The following is a 24,877-nucleotide window of genomic DNA, read 5'->3' as shown; positions in this document are numbered from 1 at the left end:
TCAAGTAAGTCTTGATGTGTTTTAAGCAGATAGAGATCTGTGCCCTCCAGCTCACAGAGACGGGTGTGATAAAGTCCCCTCAGAAAACTTGGTTGCACTTCGTTTCTCTAGTAGCTGTAACAGCCTAGTGCATAAATTCTGAATGCTTGGTATCCACACAGTGCTGTTTACTTTTTTCAGCAGTACAGCAAAGGTAGAAAGTGTGCATTAGAACTGTATAAAAAAATCCAGGACTAAATGTCTTCCCCTTTCTTTTACTCCTGTGTTTGTGTTCATGAGGAATCCATTGTTAGTAGGTATCATGCCTGATGGTTAGCAGAGGAGAAAAATCAAACCATCCTGTTACAGTGGTTTTTCAGCTGGTGTCTGTAGGCTATTGTGGTCTCTTGAATACATTTGAAAGACTTACAGAAGCTAACAAAGATCTTACTTTAAAATAGGCTTAAATTCACCATGCAGGGAACTTACCCGCTCTCAGAAATGGGATAGTTTAGGACATCATTTAAAGAAAGATTAAAAAAAAAAAAAGGAGTATGGATGCTGCTCAAGTTGTGTTGTTTGTATCAAGTAGAGTATAAAATGTGGCATTTCCATTCTGCATTCTTAATTTTACTTGGATAATTCATTTTTCTGATGATAATTATGTGGGGTTTTTTCATGCTCGATATTAGTAGGAGCCAGTCTGTCAGAGCAGCGTTTTTAATCAGGTTTTGTTACAGATTTGACAACTGTCCTTTATACTAAGATAACTGTATTATCTGGGGAGGGTGTGGATAAAAATCTGAACTGCCATTTCTGCTGTAGAAAGCTGACATTGTTTTGCTCTCTACCTGTAGGAACTTCCAGCCCCTTTGCTTGATGATACCTGTGGAAAGGAATTGGGAGATGAAGCAGCAACTGTTAAGTCTGAGGATTTTCAGGATTCTATGAAAATAGCCTGGCGCTACCAAAATTTACCAAAAATGGAGGTAATCACTATTTCCTACTTTTTTTCCTCTTGCACTCAAAATGAATTTGAAGAGCGAGTGCTTTTCAGTAGAATGTAGACAACAGAACTGCTAATGGACACTGTTACAGGATTGCTTCCTGAGGGTAAATTATTATACATCACTGTAGTTTTTTTATTGCTAGAAATAGAAAAAGAAAGGGATTTTGAGACTTTGCAGGAACTGTAAAACTTAATATGGACAATAATAATTTGAAAATAAAAAGCCTTAAAGTGCCATGGGATTTTTTTTAGTGAGTACTACTAAATTGAGATAGCTTTTTATGAAAGTTTGAAGAATGTGCTCACTTACAAGGTTTGCCCAAATTTAGTTGTGCACAAATCACTTAAGCAGGTTTAATCAACACTACTTACTAGGTCTCTGCAGTGAAAGTACTGTGTTGAAGCAAACTGTTGACCTGCTTATCCATGTGCATAACAACTAAAGTAAGCACTTGAGATTATATCAGCTTCACTGTCACTGGAAACTAATCACTGTGCAGGGACAATATAAGAAACAAGCCCCAGTGATCAGTCTTTCAGAGTTTACAGTTGTTACTGTTTGTGAATAATCAGTCTCCCGTGGCTGGTGACTTTCTTATTTAATCCAGTGGCACTGGATTAATCTTTAACAAAATTACAGCGGGTTTTTTTTTCTATCCAGAATAAACCCCCTGTTTTGTCTATACATTATAGCCTACATTTGTAAATTCTGGTTTAGGTCTGGTCATACCTGCCTGGTAAGTTCAGTCTTATTCTTAAAAACATAATTGGAATGTGACAAAATGATCTTACAGGGCTTGACATGTTTGGTTTTCTGTGAAATTGCACAGACATGGCTATATAGTTGTGTCAGGAAAGACTTATATATGGTGACATGCAAAATCCAGCAGCCTCCAGGGTAATCATATAATCTCATCAATTTTATTATTGTGGAGCTTGCTGTGCCACTCTGAACCATCCCCAAAATAATTTGTCTGCTTTAAAATCTAGCAGAATTCCTTATACACTGGTATGGAAACAACTGCATATTGTTAACAAATAGTGTTCTGATGTGCTAACAAAATAGGAAAAAAAATATTAAAAAGTCCACTTAGATGTACACTCATGTTCTCTAACTTCACAGAAGTAAACACTTCCACTAATGTAAGATTGCCCAAAAATACATGATGTACGTGTCCTTGATTATTGAAAATTGATTATGCAAGATAGAATAAGATGCTCAGTCTTTTGTTTCCCTTTTTACTGTTGCTTTTTGAATTGGATGCTGATCATTCTGAATAGCTGAATACAATATTTTTATGTGTGTGTTAAGTTCATTAAAAAACTAAAACATACAAATAAAAGTCTAAATGTCAAACTATCTGTACCTAAAATTCCTCGGGATATTCTAATTAGTGAAAAATTGGTTTGAAATTGGTATTTTCCAATATTTTATAATGCGGCTATCATTAAATTTTGATGCTGTGCTAAATTAATTTGATTGGTGAATATATTCCGTTGAGGAATAATCTGATATTGCCTTGCTACACACAACAATACAGTCTATGCTATCATTTAATTAACAACACTGGTTGTGATTTAGTCTTTAAATTCTCTTTTGGTGGAAAAAGCCAATGTGGAATAGATGTATTTTGCAAATTGATTGAACTAATATACTGCTGCATTTCCAAAAACTACTGTCAAAAAGTTTCAAGTACGAAAGAGAGAAAATAGCTTTGCTATTAGCTAGAACTCTAAACATGGCAGCAGAAACTTTTCCATCCCTTATCTGGCTATATATGGAGTGAGAGTGCAGAGTAAAGGCTGTCTTTGTGGTATCTTTGATGCTTAATTTAGTTATTATTTCTAAATAATAACAGATTCAGATTAATAGTTCAGATATTCCCTTTCCACTTATTAGACCCCATATGGACTAGCTAGGTAACTCATTTTTGTTCTTATGCAGGGTGTTTATATTAATACTCTTTACAGCTAACACAGATTCTCTGTACATACTGCACCTACCTTGTACCTCAGAAAGAGATAGAAGATTTATAAGTCAGAGTACAAGACCAGGGTACAATGCTTGATGTGCCTTTGCCAGCTTGTCACTCACATCTGTATCAGAGGTTATTTCACTTAAACTTTTGAGTATATGGAGAGCCTGTTTTGCAATGCAAGACAGTGAGATAGTGTGGGTTTTTCTTTTCCCTTTTTTTTTTTCTTTTTTTTTTGAATGAACTGCTTATGTTCTTGGGGCAATATATAAACTGTCACAGCATGAAATCAATTTTCTGCCTTGATTCATCCTAAATCTGAGATTTCTAGCACATTAGTGTTGCAATTAGAAACATTAACAGCAGACGGTAGCATAAAAGCAACGCTCTGCTCACTGACAGTTTAGTGCATTTCTCCTTGTGCAAACCAGGAATCCGGGAAAGAACCGGCTCGAGCCTCCAGTCCACTGATAAATTTATCAGATCAAACTCGAGGAGAGGAGTGGAAAGTCTCTCTGCTTGGCGCTCTCCGTGGTCATTGTGCTAAGGCAGATTATTCATGCTTACTTGATTCAGGTAGGCTTTTTGCAAGCTTCCCTGCTAAGCCTGGGAATGCCGTACATTGAGGGCTATTCACAGGCTTCTGACAGGGAGCGAGCTTTTATTGCGTGGGGGTTTATTATCCCAAATCCCAGTCTCCACCCAGTTTGTAGGCGCTGTGCTCATTCTTTTGAATCCAGAGAGGTTATCACCTACCTTAATCCATGCAGCAGGGTGGATTAAGGACACCAATGTGCCTCAGGATTCTCAAAGAGGATCCTGGAAACTTCTTGTTTCTTCTTTTTTTGCTGTCTTTACTAAACTCTATTGGGCCTCAGGAAGGATTTGCATCTGAAATGGGCAACCTGGAGCTTTTCTCAATGAAGACATCAGATCAAAGTTCAGTTAGTCAAGGCCTTTCTAAAACATTAAGGGGGCTTGGAAGTACACAATAAAAAGATGAGCTCTGGCAGAGATTGCAGTAAAAACATTCTGATCTGTAATCCGGATAAAGAATAGATTATAGGCCAAAGAACAGCCCCTGTTTAAATTGCTTTCAGAATCCTTGTCTTAAATAAAGTTACATTTTACAATGAAAAATATTTAAATTTTGATAGAATGTTATGTTTTATTGGACTGCCTACTTTAAAAATCAGGTGCCAATGAATAAATTGGAACGCTGACTTGGAGAATGTGGTTTTCTATCTTTTTTTAGCAAAACTGATTTGCCTCTTATGACTGGATACACATAAACAATTTTGTGGGGTTTTTTTAATTAAAAACTAATTATTTGTTTTATTAAAAATTTGAGTTAGTTGGTTATTCTATTGTTTTTGTAGGAAAGGTGCTGTATTATTGTTACTATTTATATGCACTGATAACCATCCGGGCCTAACATCTATTAGTCAAATAATTTCAAAATATCCACCCAAAATCAAATCATTCTAGTTAATCCTAACAGTTTAATATATTTTTAGTAAGCTTGTACTTGAATGTTGCATATATCATGTTTCATATAATAACAACCTAGGGGGTTGTTATTATATATAATATTTCATATATTATATATAATTATATATAATTATTATTTCATATAATAACAACCTGGGCAGGTTGTATGCTGATCTCCATTTATGTGGTACAAAAATATGCATTCATTTCCTCTGTTTACTAGCACAACACATTCAAAATGTGTAATTCCTGTCCAGGTGTATATTAAATTTGGGGGGGTTTATGATGTTTGATATGCCCAAAATTAGGAGCTGAGGAAAACGTATCTTCATTATGATAAACCATGGTTATTGTGTGTAATGCTCAACCTCTGCTATTTATTCCAATTTTAAGAAATTTAAAGTAGTTTTTAACTATTTCCTATTTTTTTATTTAAATTGAATTTTAATTTTAATTAAAATATGTAGATGCAATGGTTTGGGTTTTTTACTGGTCACACGTAAAGGGAAACATTCTCAAAGTCAACTGAAAATATTTCTGTAGAGCCATATAATTCCCAGAGACTGAAAAATCAGAGAGGTGGAACACATGATGGTCTACACAGTTCATGGGTCTGGGCTTTTGAAATTTGGTTCATATGTCTAGAACATGTGCAAAAATACATTCTTTTAAGTATCTGACTGCACTTTGGTGATGCAACTTGGAAGAGTAAGGGTTGAGTTCTGTGTGAAAAATTCACATTCAAGAATGTCAACAGGGGAACAAAAACTTAGTAGTAAATATTATAATGTTTTTCTATTTGAAGCTTTTACTTAAGCTGAATGGGAAAAACCACAGAGATTTCTTTCAAGTGTATTGCTAGTTAATTATTTTCTTGTGACAGATAATAATTGAATGGGTTATTGTAATCAGTATCATTGTTTCCACAGGCCAGCCCAACGCCATATACAAAGTTTGGCCATTATTATGATATTTCTAAGAAAATGTCTCCAGAACTGATTCAGTCCATAAAATGGCACAGTTTTTACCTTCACGAAGAACCGTCTTCACTGCCTAAAATGAAAACATGGTAAGTTGTCGTGTGGTTAGATTTTTGTCTTCCTATTGGTGCCAAAGGATATTTTTGTGTCTACTCTTTGCTGGGCAAAACCTTTGCAGCCACACACGGCTCAGAAGCATCTTGGCTGTGGCCTCACATCAGTGCTCCATGGCAGGACTGGCAGCGAAGCCGAGACAGCTCCGTGTTCCAACTCCTCAGCTGCGGGAGGGAGCGAGTTGGCAGCGACAATTAAGGCAGACATTACTAGGGCAGCCTAGGACACAGCTGCATGTTCAGTCCAGCCCTACTGACAGCTGACTGTGGGGACTGGGGAGAACTATTCCTGTCTGTCTGAGAACTGCTCCCTGAGCACCAGCAGCTCTCCGGGATGTGCGTGTCAGGTGGCGATCAGTCGTAGGAAGATATCTGTGTGGTTTTTAGGGCTAAGGAGACAGGCCATCCTTGACCTACATAGCTTAGAATGCTATATCAGATTAGTTGGTTGTGTGCTTTTTTACTTCTTACATCCTGCAGCTTCACCTAAGGAAAATACAAATTGCTGTGAATAAAATTACAGTCGCTAATTGTGTCTTACAAAACGTCTCCTATTCAAACTCTCCTCTGAATGAATAACTTATTATGTTTATGTTTATCATAACATAATTCCTATTAAGGAAGCCCAAGAGAAAGAGTGACAGTAGCTAAGACTCATATTAGCCTGCAGACACACATCCATTGTATCTTTCTTGGAGGCATTTCAAGTCAAACATGAAGGATGGGCTAGCAATTTGTTTGTCCAGCCCAGTCATTTAATTTATATAATACCTACTTTTATAGATCCCAGTGCATATGGCCAGCTCCTGGAAGCAGTAGTATGGTGTCCTTCCTTGTGACTGATTTGCACTGAATATATCAATATATAATACATCAAATATAAAACCTCAGACTTATGAAAGAAGAAAGAAGCACAGTATGAAGCACCTTTCTTGGAGCTGTAGAAAAGCAAAAGCCAAGTCTCTCTGTAATTTGTTTCTGTGTTACATGGTCAAGTGTCACTGCTTTGTAAAGTAAATTCTTGTGATTTTGTAAAAAAAAAAAAATCCACACTTTTAGGAGAAGGAAGAAAAATTATATTTTATTCTTTATATAGTAAATATTTGAACAAACTTTGTTTATATATATTATGTATAATTACTATTTTTTTTTAGTAGCAGAGCAATAGAGGAGAGACACAAGAACATCTGACAGGTTGCAAGTGTTGCTATTGTTACTGAGCAATTTAACTCCCTTTCTATCTTTTCTCTAGCAAACTAGAATGTCTCATGGCTCTGGGCTTAATTCCACTGACTGTATGGCTGTCAAGTATTTGTTCATTTTACATTAAAATCAAATTAACTCATCAGTAGAGTATAGAAAATGGATTTTTATGCGTTTGATTTTATAAGCCTTGCTTAATGCTGGTTATTGGCCTGGTGTGCTAGCCTGATAAAAGCTCATCATTCTTTCTATATGGATTCTATTCTTATTTTTAGATTTCATCTAACGGAAAGATTGGATTTATTTCATTTTCATGGTAAATTGGTTAAAGCACAGAGTGATGGGGTGAGGAGGGTGATCAAATAAAGCTGGACTTCGGAAGTTTTATCTCATTTTCCTCTCCCTGCACCCTCAACATGGGTCTCCTTCAGGAAGCCTCTCCTGAGGAAATGAGGGAATTGTATTGTTGGGAGTAAAGGCAGGTACCAAAGTATCAGACAACCACCATTCTAAACATCATTCTTAGACCAGAAGGCAGTGTGATGAGGGACAGGGAGGAATAAAGAGCACATTGGGAATAGTGAACTCTTGGAAACCTGTGGGAACTGTAAAGAGTTGTGTACATCTCTTTCTTTACAGTAGCTCTTTTGTCTTCTAACTTTATTATCTTCCCTGACCACAAACAGTGGTGGTTTTGGAGTCCCTGTGCACAAGGTTGGAAGAAGAATTTTTCAGAATTACAGCCTCTGAAATAAAGCTTGAAAAGAAGAATGGAAGTTCTTGGAGGGATGGAAGCAGAGTTCTGAAGCATTTTAAAAACTGACATACAGGGAGTCTGACTGTGCTTTCTGCAGCCATGGGCTGCAGTGAACTGTAGCAGTGGAAATACAGGCTGGAAGTAAGGAGATGTTTTCCTAATGATTTACACAAGAAGTTGCCTTGCAGACACGGGGTGGGAGTATTGTAGAATCTGCACGACTGAAAATGTCTCAGGACAAGTTAGGTCAGACCTATTGAGGTCCTTTTCATCCCTATGTTTATGATTCTTTAATACACATTAGTCATGATGTATTAAATCCAATACCAAGTACTGATGTTATCAGTTATTTCACTGCTGTTAAAAAACTTCATGCTTTTACAGAAACTCAGGAGATTGTACTGGGCTTTTTTACAAATATTCTGATAAAATTCTGAAGGAAGCATTCTTTTTCTCAGGGAGTGAAAACAAGCTCAAGGTCCTCTCAGGATGATTTAATTAAAGAAAGTTTATTAAGAGGAGGAGGGAAGGGATATTATTTTGCTGGCATTACTGTTTAGATAATTAATTGAATGCTTTTGGCTTTTAAATCCAGCTTCAATATATCATGGAATAGTAAAAACTTCTGTTCTTTTGATTAACCAGACAATGATTTCAAAGAAAGCAATATGATAGTCACAGTTAACCCTTCCAAGAGAAATCAGCAATTTGTATCAGGCCTGATCTTGGATTGCCTGAAGGTCCTACTGAGAGCTTGAACCCTTTTATTTTGTGTTACAGTGAACTGGGAGCATGGCCATGGCTGGTTAGCCTGCCTCCTCTTAGAGCAGATAATTTCATTAGCATGTGGTTCTCAGGCTATGGTTAGATGCATAGCCGAAAAAAAGACTTGTTGACATAATGCTAGTTACTTATATAGCACTGCAAAATCTCTGTAACCTCTTAGGCTGACAGTACCTCAAAAAAGGACAGACAGCCTGAAAGGAAATAAGAAAAAGTTACAAAAATTACTTGAGGTTCAGAAAAATCTCCAGAAGTATGATTTTCTTTCAATTTATCAAAAGAAGATTGACAGAAAACCTATTAACACTGGAAGCTGACACATCCTTCAAAAAATAAGGAGATATTTTTAAGAAAGGGGATTGAAATAATTTACATTAATAGACTGTATATTATGAGATGTTTGCAAAAGATTTCATAACTTTCTAAAGGGTATACTTTGCAAGATATGTATCAGTAAAGACATTTCTGAATGAAATTTTCTCCTAAATTGTGTAGGCTTGCAGACCAAAGTCAGTGGTGCATTTTAAAATCTAAGAATGTTTTGCTTTTGTCACCCATGCAGAGGTTGAGGAGGAAGTGGAAACTAGCAGTTTTGCCTCGTATACAGCTTTGCATAAGTAAATGATATTGTTGTTGAGAAATGATGCCTCTTTATAGTCTCAGAAGTTGCAAAAAATTAGGAATTAGCTGGCAAAAAGAAGAGAAGCTTTTCCCTCTTTTCCAAATGTTTCCACATTAGTTTAGCGAGCATGTTCCATTCTAAATACTTGCAATGTTGTAAAGCACAGCATGTTTTAAGCTGAGGCTGAAATAAATTATTTTCCTATAATTTTATAGTTCTGTAACTACAACCATTGAAGAGGCACCTTGTATTAGGTGATCATCATGGAAAGTGTACCTAACCAAATACACACATTCTACATCAAGGTCATGAGCAATGACAGGCTAGTGATTGTAAACAAAAATTTTAGAAGCTCAGTACACTTTTTATTGCACCTTTTTGATTAATTATTAATTATCGTACCTACTGATGTAAGCAAGGCGTTCCCTGAGAGGTGCCCTATTTGGATGGGGGTCTTTTTCTGTTTTCCTTTGTGATAAAGTTTTGTGCATAAGAACCATTTAAGAACTTTTTTTAAAAAGAAGTACCAAATCATCCTCGTTCTTCTAATTCTCTAGCTTCACATAAAGAAACCTGTTTTATTTAAACTGTTCCTCAGTGAGTGAACTGTCTCTGTAATTGTAGCCAGTGTCTACTGTGAGATAGTTACAGTGATTCCCTTGCAGGATCAGAGATGTGGAGATTTTATATGGGCCAGAAACTCTTGGCCCTTTTGAGAAATCATGTATATTTATACATATGGCTCTCTTCCTATCCACACAAGCACTTGGCTTCTTTATGGACTTGGAAAGAAAAGTGATTGTGTGATTAGACAAATCTGACCTTTTACTTTGCAGTTAAGGATCAGTTTTGGAGATTATCAACATCATTTGTTCACCTTAAAGTTGGATCAACCTTCTTGTCTTTGCTGTGTTTTCACAGACGTGTGTGTATCTGGTTTTTGATGGAGTGCTGTGTTTGCCCTCCTTTCTGTAGTTCTAGTACCTGGTGGCTAAATTAGATTACAGGGTCCCCTTTTGGATAATCACTCAAGATGGATAGAAGTTCACTTCCCCGTGATAAGGATTAATTGAAAACAGATTGTGAAGTCGGCTCTCCTAAAGGAAGTAGTGAATGGGATTGAGTGTTTGGTGCCAAAAGAAGGCAGAAACTCCTCTTTCTTATCTCATTTTTTATGTTGGGGAAGGGCAGTTATGTCCTGGTGTTAATGCTGGGACCGGGCTAACAGGGTTGTGTGACTGACAGCAACTGTTTTCCGGTTGCTGTTGCCAGGATGTCGTGGGGTCCTTTTTGTTGCATTGCTAAAGCTGGTCCTTAACAGGAAGGCAGAAATATCCCCTCTGGTAATTCTGTGCATCACAGACAAGAATTATTTTCTATCTCTTTACATCTGTTCTCATTCTTCCTTTGCAATTACCAAAAGAGGAGGTTTGATAATCCAAGGACCTAAAATAATTAAGCTGTAATACTGCTAAGTTTTACCTTAAGATTGTATGTGCTTTTGAAAAAGGATAAATTTATCTGGAGTCTAGATTTACCAATAAATTTAGATAAAACAGGTTGGACTGTCTTGCCTAATGGGGTCTCCTTATACACAATAAGGCTATTTGTCATATCCTTGATAACCTAACCTTTGTTAACTGCTTGGAAACTATCAACAGAGAAGTCAGAGGCTTTGTTGTAACCAGGATACCTTCTTGCCAGCTCCTGCTTTATCCATTACTAAATTGCTAAACAAAAAAAGAGTAAAGAAGGAATTGTTTAAACTCATTATCAGAATTACATGGTGTTTAGTAACAAAGCCAAAAAAAGACTAGAAATAAGAAAATAAGATATATCTTATTTCTTTTCTTAAATATTATGACAAGCATTGGCAGAAGGGTAATGCAGCTTGTTTATAAAAATGGTGTTTCCACAATATTTTTCGTGTTCTTATTTACATAGCTTGGTTCAAATTCAAGTAAACCATTAATATTTTAGCAAGAGGTAGAAAAGCACCTGGTTTTACATTTTTAAAAAATCTATACGCAATGCATTATCATTTTTAATTCTTTCTTTGCTGCAAATCTTTTTCTGATGGATTAACTGAGGATCTGTCTTATTTGTTTGTTTTAATTTTGGGACCCTTTAATCCTGCGAAGTACTTTAGTTATTTTTTTTATCCACTACCTTTTAAAAACAAGGACTTTGTGTGTGTGTATTGTGATAATGTGAAGACATGGAGAGAGGACATTTTGGCTACCCTGGGGGCTAAAGTTTGCCCTGTAAACTGGCACCTGCCAGGTAGGCTGGGTATTATAACATTTAATAGCCATTCCTTTTGCAACTAACACTAGGAAAGTAATGGACTTCAAAAGTTAACCTTTCCTGTCTGAGATGCTCTTTTTTTGTATTGCAAGGCAGACTTCACACAATAAATATCATACTGAGATTATGTATTGCCAGTTAGTTTTCAGCTCTGAATTTCAGGAAGGGTATTACATTATTAAGGTACATCAATTTAACCAGTAGTTTTCTAGGGTACTAAATCTGGAAAAAATAAATGGAATTTAATTTGGAGACTCTTCTTTGTGATTATATCTGAGAAAGGTCATCTCAATGTTTTCTGACACTGAGTATTTAAAAACTTGAAATTATTATGACCATATCACTTTTTTGATTGTAGATATTTGTAACTCAAATGTATCAGGGGCTGGTTTTGAGTTGATAATGTTTTCTTCAAGGAAATATAGAGTTTTGAGTTGAAGCAATGGTTTGTATAAGACAGATCATTCCAACTCTTACATGTTTCTCAGGAAGTTGTCTCCTCTCCTGTGCCAAAGGATGCAAGCAAGTTTATTTGGGTTTCTTTAGGTATTAATTAGTAAAATGCATTTGGATAACAGTCTTGTCTTTTATTAAAGTAATGGGAATAGTGTCATTAGCATTTGGACCCTGTGATCTTTCAGAGTTCCTTCCAACCTGGGCTGTTATCAGACCAGACATACAAAAGATTAGAGCAAATGAGAATATTTTTAGAGGCAAAATTTTCCAGATAACCTGTCATATTTCCCCAGGAGTACACAAGGAGGTTTGAATCCACAACTCTTGATGGTAGTTAGTCAGACTTGAAGGAAATGTCAAAGCTAGAAAAGATAGAAGGACTTAAGCTCTCAACTGCAGTAAGGAACCTACATCAAACCCAGCCCCCCAAGCCAGAGTGCTCTGTGAGATTTAAGAAAACAGTATGTTTCTTTTAAAAGTGAACAACTGCCTTGCTTTTTGAAAGTGAAGATTAGGACTTTCTGTCCTTTGTGGGTGTTAACCTGGAAAGTGGAGAGCAGAGGCAGGATGGATAACTGAAGTGTTTGGATGTGCAGGAACTGGACCTTCTAAGTCTTTGATAAGATGGTTTGCTGAGCCTTCATTTGGTTTTAAGTCTGCTTAACTCCATTTTAACTCCACCAGTTTGCATTTGTTTGCACTTTTATCTTTTCTAAATAACACATAAAATCAATGCTACCTCACAGTTTTGTTGTCACGCCAATAAAGCAGTGAAAATGTATGAAAGTTCTCATAGAAAGTCAACTCTTCATCAGGGCATTGATTGGGTGTACTTGGAAAAACAATTGGGGAGGTCTTTGGCAGTTACAGAAGATTAGTTCTGTGCTGTAATGGTTTCAACTTTAAGTTGATACATTAAATCATTAATCTTGTAGATGTAAGCGAGCCTGACATAATTAAGTTATCTTAATCCCTAGAGATTTCAGCTTTCACTGAATGTCTGAGCACTGAACTAGTTAACACGAAGCAATCACAACTGCTTATAGTGTCAACTTTATTCAGCGAGTTTGGTTTGGTTTTTTTTTCCTTCTCTGACACTTTTTGCCATGAGACACTTGCACTGAAAGCTGCATCTGCTTATATGTATTTTTTATACAACTGTTAGAGAGATATAGGAGAATATTAAAATGTGTAACTAAACTCTTTCTTCTTACCAACAGTAATATGAATGGTGCTTATGTGAGGCTGCTTCAGTCCCTTCAGAGGATCATTTCCCAGGGAGGGTTTGATGGCTCAGATCCCCAGGTACCCTCATACTCTTCCATCATCCTGTAACTAATGTTTTGTGGATTTTCAGGGGTGGCACAAGAAGGTCTTGGACAAAGTAACAAGGAACAAACTGTTTCTAAGCATTGCTAAAGTCAACAAGCGAAACAAATAGCGTTGTTCGTATTTTAATGTGGGTTTGGAGGTTTTACCTGTTAAAGATATGCAGACCATGTAAGAAAGCATATTCTGTGCAATTAGCTACTAAATGGATGGCCAAATATAATGTAATTAAGAAAAACACATTTTCCCCTGCAGGGTTTTTTTTTCAAACTATTGCTTTAGCAGGATGTGTTCAAGACCTTTGAGGCTGAACATTTATTCTTAAACTTTCGGATTTTTTCAATGTTGTTTTAACTGGAATGGAGTTAATTTTTTAAAGAATTAAATGGTGGCATCTTTATGTAGTGAGCACTGAAACACAAGTAAAGAAATAAGAATACTGTTTCAACTTACAAATCAAAACAACTTACCAGACTTGTAAAGATCTCTGTTCTCTCCATAAATCATACTGTGGGTAATCAAAAACATTTTGAGCGTAACAATATAGGCTGAAAGCCCTTTTCTAATATGAGCAGGGCCTTATAAGTTATTCTTTGTCATACTCAGTGAGTCCTTTGGAGTTGCTGGAAATAAAATAATAATTTTTTATAAGTTGGTGTTTAATTGATAATTGCTGTTGTTCAATAGAAATGTTATTAGAGTAGAAATCAATTTGTATAGATTCTGGAGAGCCTGAAAGAATTTAATACAAGACTGTGTACTATTACCAGTCTAATATCTTAGAAATCATTTTTTTCAGGGAGGATAATGTTGGAAAGGATGTTTTTGTGTCTGACAGTATGTTTTAGAAACATTACCTGTACAGACCGCTCGTGTGTAAATTTAGGTTGTTTGTGCTCGGTGTTCCGTCTCTGCAGAGATTTCTGGGAGAGCTTTCCTTCCCTTTGGTGGCAGTGCCAGTCTGGAGAAGGAAATTGGTCCCTGACAGGCCCCTCTCCCCACTCGTTGTGGTAGCCATGGCAACAGCCTTGTGTGTCATCCTCCTGTATGGCAGAGATGCTCCTCCTGCTCGGTGACAGGTCCTGGGGAAGCCCGAGAGCTTGTTGGCTGCAAAGAGCAGCCCTGAGTATGAAACAACACCCTGCCAACCTTCAGCCAGCAAACAGCCTCCTACTGAAGAGATTAGGCTGTTGTTCCTCATTTTGCTTTTTATATTCCTGGTTTTTTTATATTTTTCCTGTTTATTTATATTTTTATATTCTGGGGGTTTTTTCGGGTAGAAGGAAATGAAGGTTGTTCGGAGCCAATATTTGGGTGTTTTTCGCTTGCAAGTAGGGGAAAAAATTAAACATCACGGGTCGTTATTTTCTGTGCTTGTTGATTGTTTCAAAACATCTTACAGTGTCAGTAAAGCAGAACCAGAACTTTAACTGAGATGAATTTAGCAGTATATGTTTGCTAAATGATGGATCGAAGTTTCCAAGGTGAAGCTTTGAAAGTTAGAAAAGTCTTTTTTTCAGGCCACTTTATTGATTTAGAAAGCCATTAGCACTTGTGTAGTGCTTTCTGTTTCAAGGGAGGTAATGCATATGATTTCCTGGAGTGGTTTCTATTACCTTCTTGTAAGATTCCACCCTTCCCCAGGCATCATCTTTCTTTGTACACTCAGACTTTGTACATTGAGAGGCCTTGTATAATATACACTTATTGAAAATATATCCAGGGTTGAATGTAGTTAAGGCCCAGAACACACGTTGGATCTTTTTAGCTGCCAAATTTATGAGCAGTTCACCTCTCTGCTGCTTCATACCCTCTTCTATTTCCTGAGCCTTTAGAAGTACTCTTTAAGTAGACAGATATGAAGATTGTAGTATAAGGACCAGCCTGGATTCTTCTGGACCTGTGTCCTTCCCTGTATATAATAATTAAAGCTTTTGAAAAGTCTGTGCCTGTTTCTCCCCTGCACCCCCAAATAATCCTCTACCTGACTGGTAAAACTTTCAGATATTTTTGACTATTTTCATGTCAGTGTGACAATGATACTTAGATTTACTACTCTTTTATTTGAAGAGGGGTCTGAAGAAGAGTGAGAATGGAACTCAACCCAGCTGAGAGATGGTTTGACACAATTAGAAAAAATAGTGAATACTACTGTTAGAAGTTTAGTAGATCTCTGATAAAATGGTCAGGCATCTCTAGGACCTGGAATGGTCAATTAACAGTAGTTTTATGGAACCATCTGCAGTTGGCCTTCATAGATTCACATTTTGACTGTCCTGCATGGCTTTGTGGACCTTAGGACAATAATTCCTGTTTGGATACAGAGAAGTTCGGTTGAAGCTGACCAAAGCACTGACCTGTTAGTTCACACTGACTGGAATTGTTGCCAGGGTCTGTTTGGAAATTCAAAGAGTCTGGATGACCTGTAAAATACAAATACAAGCATCAGGTTTACATCCTTTCTGAAGCCTCCTAGTAACTTTTTGCTGCTGATCATTAAGTTTGGATCCTTTATAAGTTGAGCATGGCTTTAAGTTATAAAGAATAGTATTTGTTTGTTTCAGAATATTTTGGGGTTTTCATGTTTGACAACAGAGCTTTCATAGGCATATTTCCTTAACAATTCTTTCATATACTTTGGAGTTCAAGTTGGGTGGCTTTCAGGGAAATAGATTTGGGGGGGATTGGTTTTTTGTTTGTTTGGAGTTGGGCTTTTTTAATTCTTCATAATCAGAATCCTTGCTGCCAAATCGATCAGTGTTACAAAAATTACATGAAAAAATTAAAAAAATAATCAGAACTTCCAAACTAATGTAAGTATAAAAGATCTAGTGGTATATCTAAAAAAAATGTTATCCTAGTCTTTACAGTAGGCTTGTTATAGAATATTAGACTTACTCTTTTCCTGTATTTCAGTTATGGAATAAAGTGTTTGTCAGGGCCTTGTGGACTTGACAGAATTATACTGGTAGAAGTTCCATTACTGGCCAAAATAAATACATCTGATATTTTCTGGTGTTTGAATCTTTTACTACTCTTACGATTTGATGTTGGGAAACAAGCATCTGTCATCCTTTATCCAGTAAGAGAACTGTTTTTTTCCTCTTTTTGTATGTTGTTCTTATGGATGTTCTTCATAAGAAAAAATGTTTTCCTCATAAAAGAAGTTTCTGTAAGTTTTATGTATGTTTGCTCTGAAATTTTGAAATACTATGGCTCTCTGGCTGATCATTATCTATGATATCAGTTTTCTTAGATGCCTGATTTTGTCCTATTGCTTAAATGCACATCAAGAATTGCCTGAATCTGCTCTGATTAGAAGTAATTGAAGAATATTACACTAACTTCTATTTTTCCTGTTCTTTTTTAAAACTCTGAACATCCAAGCCTAGAAAATACCATACAGAGAAGTCAGATTGTGTCACATTATCCTGTGCTATTGTCCTGATCTTCACACAGTAGTATAAAAAGTTAACTTTTCATAACTAAAGCCTGCAAAGACCAAGACTAAAGAATCTGCCAGAGTTAAAACACAGATTGCTTTCACAGAGATTTTAAGTGAATTGGCAGATCAGCTCACTGTGTAAGACAGATAAGTGGGATAAATGCAGAGCCATGTGGAATTAACTGTGTCTCACAGCTCAGGCTCTGTCTACCCAATATGGATATGGAAGTGTTTGAAAGAGTAGCCTCTTGTCTTGTCAAAACCTTTCCTCTGGATTGCCAGAGCAGCTGTGCAGTGTTCTGTGCTTGATAGTTGCTGTTTATTCCAACTGTTAGGAGTCAATATCTACACTTTATCAAAACACTTTTCTGTAGCAAAAATTACCAGAAAGCTTTTGTTTATCAAAACTAGTATTTTTATATATGTGTGTGTGTGTATATAATTTTAAAAAGCTGGCCTTTAACTATGAACCCTGAACTCTAGAAATGTTTCTCTGATCATCTTGTACAGGAAGTCTTTCAACAAGGGAGCTTATTGTCTCTCTCTCAGCTGTTGATAGCAAATAAACCTAAAATCCTTCTCAAAGATCACCAGGAAAGGTCACATCAAATAAGCAGAAATGACATTTGTCACCACAAGAGATAACATTTTACTTTGCATAAATGGATTACAACTCTGGCTTCAGAAAAGGAGCTGTATCCCACAGCCCTGCCTCTGTTGGGTGTTCTTCTGCCACTGCACTGCAGGGCAGCCAGCAGGCTTTAGGTGGGCAACACAAGGGGCTGTTTAGGATTTTATATGTCACAACAGCTTAGATTCCAGTGCCCAGTAAGTAACTAAAGCAGACCCAGAAACACTGAGGTCAAGGGCTTTCAGAAAGGTGTGGTCCTTAAGAGACGATCTGCTGATGGACTCTGTTCCTGCATAGCTGTGAGAACAGCTTCCTTCATCAGCTGGAAGGAGTAATGTAGAAGGTCCTTACCTTCTAAGACTGTGAAGGGCCTGTGCAATGGTGAGCTGAGGCACTGACCTGGTTCATTTGGAGGCAGCAGAATGAGTAAAACCGAAGCAAACACTCAGAATAGTCAGGTTATGAGAGTAACACAGCGAGAAGGTGAACACAGAGGGAAAAGTTGTGTTGGAGTCCTCTCGGACACTTCCAACAGGCTAGTTTAGAACTGGGAGAAAATACTCTTTTGCATGTTTTTTAAGGCAATGATATGGGAGAGAAAGGATATCAAAAGTCACAGTGTTACTGGATCTTGTGTCAGAATATACTTGCATTAGCTGGTTAACAAAAATGCAAATTAGCAGTTTTTGGTATTTCCGTACTGTCTCCTACATTTGTGCTTTCTTGTCTGACATAGCAGGATATCCAGCCAGTAAAAAAAATGCCATTCCATTTGTAATTTTTGCAAGAGGGATTGAGATTAAGCTATGATTACACAAACTCTGCAGTTATTATGGATATACGTTCTAGAAACTGTATCCCTTCTAATGTTCAAAAAATAACAAATGACTTTTTTTTTTTTCTTTTCCAATAGAAAAAACAAAAGAATGTTTTGAGGATAGGAATTCAGGGTCTGGGTTCCCCGTTGTGGGGTGATGACATTTGTTGCAGTGATACTCCTGAAGATGTTCATAGCCTTACAAAATTCCTTTATGTTCTCCGTGGCCTCCTCAGGAAATCTTTGTCAGCCTGCATCATCACAGTTCCAGCTCACCTTATCCAGGTAGGAATGCTGCTTTTGCTGTATTTCAGAGCTGACACAGCAGTTAGCCATAACTTTTAAGTTTATGGTAAGACAACAAATGCAGTTTTGGACATTTCTAGAAGTCTTTCTGTTCAAAGTTGAAATTAAAACATAACTATATGTTCTGCTTTTGTGGGGCATCCATGCTGCAAAATCTACAAAGACCTAAGTGGAGAATAATCTTAAATACAGTTATGCCATATGTGAGTCTTAATCCTCTTTTGAAAAACTATCAGAATTTCAGAAACTGTAGAAAGGTAAGAAAATAGTGGTAGTCATCCCTTTTTTAGTTATTTTCTACAGCATCTCTAGGCACTTTTCCAGTGCCTTCAGGATGCTGTTTGGAGTTTCAATACAAGACTTTTCAGTCCACTGTCTTCACCTGTCATGCTCATTATGGTGATGTGTGATCTTGTTTTTAAAGTCAGGAATTGAAAGGTATGGATTTACTCTATAGTTTCAATATCCCCTTTTACTGGGACCAGGAGCAAACCAGTTATGGTGTCAGAGTAATTTTCCCAACAAGCAGCTTGTAGCACCTTTCCTGAGAGTATGTGGAGACCTAAATGTATCTTCTGAAAATAAACTTTTTTAGCAAAAGGAAAAATGTAGGCAGTCTTTTGTTCTGCGAGTGGTAACGTAACTCAGAAAAGCAAAATTATTATTCACAATGAACAGAGAACCTATAATTTTAGGTATTTGATTTAATTATAGGAAAAAAGTACTGGATAAAACCTCACATTATGCAAAATGTTTTCATAGTAGGTGAGTTTATCAACAGATTAAATCCTGTCTTAGGTAAGTACATGACTCACATGTATTGGATTTTGTTAAAGGTGTTTGAATACCTGCAAATGTTATTTATCCAGATACCCTGTGCACTTACTGCTTCAAAAATGAAGAAACTCTGGTTTCTAGTTTTACCATTGTAGTGAAAAGTGTATGAATATTCCTCTTGCAGTGTGTACCTCCACCTCCTTATTTTTAAATATTAGATGGCAGTTTGCCTTTGAAAAGAGTGACAGTTAAATTTAATGCAATGAATAGAATTTGTGAATGTAAAAGCACCATCCTAGATTTTGCCCACTGGAATTGCCTCTCCATAATTGGGACATACATCTCATTCATTGTACTCTTCTTTATCTATCATTTCAGTAACGGGTATGTTCATATTTTAGAGAAATCCAGAAGTGTCTCTAAGAAAGAAACTGAAGAGTGAAGGTTTTTGTTTGTTTCAAAGTTACCTGGGAAGTTGATTTTTGTTTTTTTGTTTGTAAATCCCATGTAAACCCATTCCCAGGGAGTAAGGAGTGAAAATTACACACTGCATTTTTAATCGCTGATTTTTTGATTTTAATAAAACCGTTTTGACAGGAAGTGCTAGAATATTCTGAATTCAAAAAAAAAAAAAAAAGATTACTTACAGAATCTTTGCTCAACATTAATATATATTTTTTTTAAATCGTGAAACTCGGTGTATCCTTCTTTGAGCGCTGCACCGCGGAGAGAAAAACTGTCATTAGGAGGAGCAAAGCTGCTGAGGGTTCCTTATACCCCACATTACTCAGTTCCCAGAGCCCTGCTGTGTAGTTGTTCCACTCTCCAAGAAGCCTGTTAAAGAGCCCCTGAGAGCATGTGTACAGCCCTCCATGTTAATAGTTAATTGGTGAGGATGGCGAGATGAGAGGACAGCCGAACATGTGGTCTCTCAGGCTCAAGCCGGAGCCAGACCTTTAGTTATAATAACAGCAGCTGCTCACATTCTCACAACCCAGCTACTCACCATTCTGTTGCTGAGGTTTCTCACTGGATTACAAAAAAAAAAAAAAAAAAAGTGAAGGAAATATCTTTTCTTTCCAAGAGAATAAGAGAGAGGGATTTTTTTTTCTTTCTTTTTCCTCCCAAGTGCCTTTCTGTATATGTATTTAATTTGATGGGAGTATGTTCCAGCATATGCTTTCTCTGTTGAATCCTAAAGTCAGTACACTGAAGCCAGAGAAAATGCACATAATTTTTCTGAAGATACAGTAAATTCCACATTTTTCCGTAAACTACTGTTGCTGTATTTCTTACATTAACTTTTGGCTCCTGACTGAATTAACTGGTTGATCTACAAGTAAATTCTTCACATGTGTAATTTCCATGAAGGACATGGAAGCTCAAAATCCCATTTAATCAAAGTTTCGTCTGCATGACGTGTACAGAAAAATAGTTTCATTTTTACCTGCTTTGTCATGAACAAGTAGATTTTTGGTAGTGACTCATACCACATCTTGTCTCTGCCAGCCCCCAGTACTGGTTAGTCCAGTGAAGAAGAAATAAAACTCACAATTGGTGGTACTGATTTTCGACAGGGACAATGTCTTTTCAACCCAGAGTGGTTACATTTTTTATATGCACTGTATTACTAATATGTATATATATATATATGTATATACATAGTTTGAGATTGATTTCTTTTCTGTATTTTTCCCAATAGTTTGCATGTAGTAATGTGGCAGGGAGCCCCACAAATTAAATCTGCCCAGTTTCTCTCTTTTTTCAGAACATTTAATTTTGCCTTTACTTTTCATATATTGTGTCTTCGTTCTTGGCTGATAGCACATTAAAATAATCCTCCCTATTTTATATTTTTTGTATTCTGATTTGTAATTTTTCTCATGTTGCCTCCTTACTCTGGTTTTAAACAGTCACTTTACCTTGTTTCAGTAACATAATACAGTAATGGCATTATTGTTTGTTTACTTTTCCTGCATTCTAATGGCTGGTTTGACTCTTTGGTGACTACTGGACATTAAACAGTGATTTTGTTCTTGATGTTTTTCCCTCTGTGATACACATCCACCAATGTGGCTCTTTCATTATTCCAGCAATTCATTGTCTTGGATTTAATAACTTGGAATTGCATTTATCCAAAGATGGTGCTCATTCATCCAGCTTGATGGGACACTGAACGTCCTCACAGTTTTCTGTAAGGCTATATTTTGGTAAAAGACACAGATTTGCAAAAAAAAAAAAAAATCTGTTTGCGTGCAGAGTTTTTTCAGAGTAATTTAAAGAAACCCTAGTCCACTAAAGCAGGCAGATTTTTTGTGTTTTATTGATGAAACTTCCAGTGCAACCAGCACGTGAAGTTTCTCAGCCACAAAAACAGGAGTACGTTATTCTGGTTTAAAGCAAATGACACACAAAAAAAAAAACTTAGCCAATTATGGATTTTATTCAGATGCTGTGTGACAAGTTTTACTTGATTGATATTTTCTACCGATTGAACATACTCTTATCTTACATTGTCTGTCAGGTAATAAATATTGAGCTACTCACGAGTATGATTAAAATAGTTGATGGAAGGTTATTTTTCAAGTCTTCCTACTGCTTCTTGCAAATGCATTGTGCCTGTGAAATCATATGGTACATTTGAAAAGGGAAAATTACTTCCATTTTTAAAATCCAGCATTGATCGAGGAGGGCAGATTGAAGAGGGATTTCATTTGTTGTTACAATTTTCAAATTTAAGGAATATTATAAAAGCAAGTGAGAACTCTTCTTCTGTGTGTTGATAATCTGTGCATTGTAATACCTAAATTTAGAAAAAGAGTTATTGTGCTATTGTGTGACTGAGAGGACTTTAATGTCACTGCAAAAGCCCTAAATTATAATTTTAAATATTTTCGTAATGTATTTTTTCTTTAATTACTAGAAATCATTGGTGAGTCCAAGAATATCTCTGCTAAATACTAAGTAATGTTTGTAATTCTATTCCTGTTCTTCCCAATTTTGTATCACTTAGATAATTTTTTTTTTTTTTGGAGTAGATTATTCTTTTCACTGGGAGAAAGCACTTGTTAAAGCCATCCTTTATTTTGAACTTGAAGCTGTACTACTGGTAAGGACTAACAACTATATTAGTCAGCAAGTACCAAGGGAAATTAATTGACTAATGAAAAGTCAGTATGAATAAGTCTTGCCACAGAACCTGTCCTCAGAGTCTGAAGTTCTGTTTAGCAAGGTATTTTCATTATTTCATCCAGTATGTTGAAAAATTAATTTCCTACAATATTAATGGTTTGATGTTTTGAATTCACTGAAGTGCAGAAGTTACTGTACGTTTCAGTGTAGGAAAATTCGGAAACAAACCTTTTCACATCCAAAGCCTTTTGTGTTCACACTGAGTAATTTAGCAGCTAAACTCAAAGTCAGGCAATAGAGTGCTTTAGAATCCATTGCTAATATAGGATTATAAGATGTGAACTCCTATAGCTTGTGAATTTGTCACAGTTTGAAATCTCGATTCCTGTGACAAGAACTAAGAGTGATTGCCTACCTTAGAATCCCAACTTCTGTGAATTCACTAGTGTAAAATGCTGAATAACCTTCAAACGTATTCGATGAGGTGGCTGCTGCAGACAGATTTGTATTGAGATCAAATGTCATGTGGTTTCTGTATCATAATTAAGGAACCTTTGGAAGTTCTCTGCAAAACAGAAAGTATGAAGATGAAATGGTCTTAATATTTTTCTATTTTTTTTTAACTTGCTTTTTAATGTTGTGTGTTGCTTTCTGTTGTACGTGAGAAATACAGTTTAACAACTGTACCAAAAATATCAAGAGCCATAAGTTTATGACAGGTATTCTTGGGCTATCCACATAGCTTTTGGATATGAATATTCTGGGTTTTAGGCACTCATCTTTAAAATTATGATTGAGTAGGAAACTCAGAAAAGTATATTATTCACAATTTAAATTGTGGAACAGTAAATTGAGGTTTTTTTCAATTTCTCTAATTATTGAAAGTATCTGCTAATCAATTGTAGAAGAAATAGAAGTATTTTGTTGTTTCATAAAATAAGGTTTTGGTTGCCTACAGGCTGTGTTCTAGCACTACCACTACCACTTCTGATTTGGTAACAACTACCCACTTAAAAAACAAATAAAATATACATCTGAAGCATGTTTTTCTACCTAAGTGTTATTGTCTTTTAACTGAATTCACTTTATTATGAAGGACGGTCACATTGTATGTTAAAGTCACACGCGTTAAACAAGCCTTCTCACTTTAATAAATTTTACTTTTCAGGGCAGTGTACACACATCCTTATCACCATCTCCTCAACACCCTCTCTTTAATAAAAAAGTCACTTTTCCAGAAGGCATATGTTACACTTGAGAAGTGCATGAGCATGTGCAAGATTGCCATTTCATTTTACACTTTACGTCTATAAACTGAACGTACGCCCGTGAAAACTTTAAAAAAATTAGGTGAGATTTAGAACTAAATCTTTGAACTGCAGTATTAGACCTAAACAGTTAAATATCCCATCACAGTATGGAGATAGTCATCTGTTCAAGCATATGGAATCTTTTGGCTACTGGACTAAGTAGTTAATATAATGCCCAGTGTCCAGACATGGCCACAACTGTTATGGAAGCAGAAGGGAAGAGGCTCATGTATTGAGCCCATTTGGACACTGCTAAGTAAAGATTAGAAGAGTGACTTTAAACAATACAGACCAAAGTAGTTATCTGCTTTAAGCCAAGTAATTCTTTTAGAAAAGTGTTTTTCTGTGGTAGTGTTTTTCTGAAGAAATTCTTTTTTTTTTTTTTTACTTAAGTACAAGTACAGGTTCTTGGGAAAAAAAAAAAAGCCCTGTGAATCTAGCCTTAAATATAGGGTTTATCTGTTGTATTTCAGAACAAAGAACAATTATTTTGTGTAAAACTATTTTATATTTAAATTCTTGCGTATGTATTTCCCATCTTAAATGATTTTCACAGGACTGAATGTTGAGTTCCTGTACAGTGTGCGTTTAGAAACATTTTTATGTGGACTTCTGGTGGTGTTTAAAAACCCTGAAATTTCAGAATCCAATTTTACCTCTTTTTGTTTAGAACTTCTCTATTAATTACAATATAATTATAATAAAAAGGAATACTGCATCTTTAATGATGTTTTTGTGCCTGTGTAGTTAAGCTTTAATGCTAGGGGAAAAAAAAAAAAAAAAAAAAGATTAAATTAGCCTTGTAACCTCTTTCTCTTCCAGACTGATGATGGAAAATAAAAGCTCTTAGCCACAGAATGTAACACTTAGAATTAATATTTAATTAGACCAGCAAATTGTACACCGTGGCTGAAAGCTTCCAAAGAGTTGTTAGTGCCACAATTGACCTACAAGTTTAATAATAACTCACTTCTAGGAGCAAGTGCCAGTTCAGCATAGTGGAGCCACTGTAAGAAAGTCCTGGGAGATTAAAATCAGCAAACCAAATGGCAGGCGAGGATTCCTGGGATGGAGCCTTCTGGAAAGCTGGGAGCTGGAGTAGCTTTTCAGCCAGGATTCAGATGAGAACAGTGGGCAAAAAAAGCTGATCCCTCCTGTTCTGGGAGCTTCTGGTTGTAGGCCAAAATCTTGGAACAGTTTTTTTTCTAAATGTTCTTACCGCAGCTATTAATTTATATCACAAATCAAGTAACGAATGGCTTGTCTTCATCTTTTAATTAAAGTTTTAATACAAACATTATTGCTGAATTCACTGGTCATGAATTTTGCTTATGGAAGAATGATACTTTTTTGGTAGAACGTGTCATTTAGTGTGTTTGTGTTGCAGAATGTTTAATTTTATCGTACCTTCTTGCTACATAAAGGGGTTCTTGTTATAGTAAGATATGATGAGC

General features: G+C 36.1%; 1 protein-coding gene across 1 annotated transcript in view; it reads left to right on the top strand.

Annotated features, from left to right (window-relative positions):
• The window catches only part of ELP4 (elongator acetyltransferase complex subunit 4), a 142,196-nt gene that overhangs the window by 26,713 nt on the left and 90,606 nt on the right, over positions 1-24,877 (top strand). Inside the window, exons 4-7 of the mRNA XM_017826969.1 lie at positions 837-968; positions 5,385-5,524; positions 12,897-12,981; positions 17,995-18,183. Of these exons, the coding sequence (XP_017682458.1) occupies positions 837-968; positions 5,385-5,524; positions 12,897-12,981; positions 17,995-18,183 (546 nt within the window). The remainder of the gene's footprint in view (positions 1-836; positions 969-5,384; positions 5,525-12,896; positions 12,982-17,994; positions 18,184-24,877) is intronic.

This window comes from Lepidothrix coronata, unplaced genomic scaffold, assembly GCF_001604755.1.
Source record: "Lepidothrix coronata isolate B3197 unplaced genomic scaffold, Lepidothrix_coronata-1.0 Scaffold133, whole genome shotgun sequence".
Classification (NCBI taxonomy): domain Eukaryota; kingdom Metazoa; phylum Chordata; class Aves; order Passeriformes; family Pipridae; genus Lepidothrix; species Lepidothrix coronata.
The sequence above is the reverse complement of the archived record's forward strand: the minus strand, read 5'-3'. Positions and strand labels throughout refer to the sequence as shown.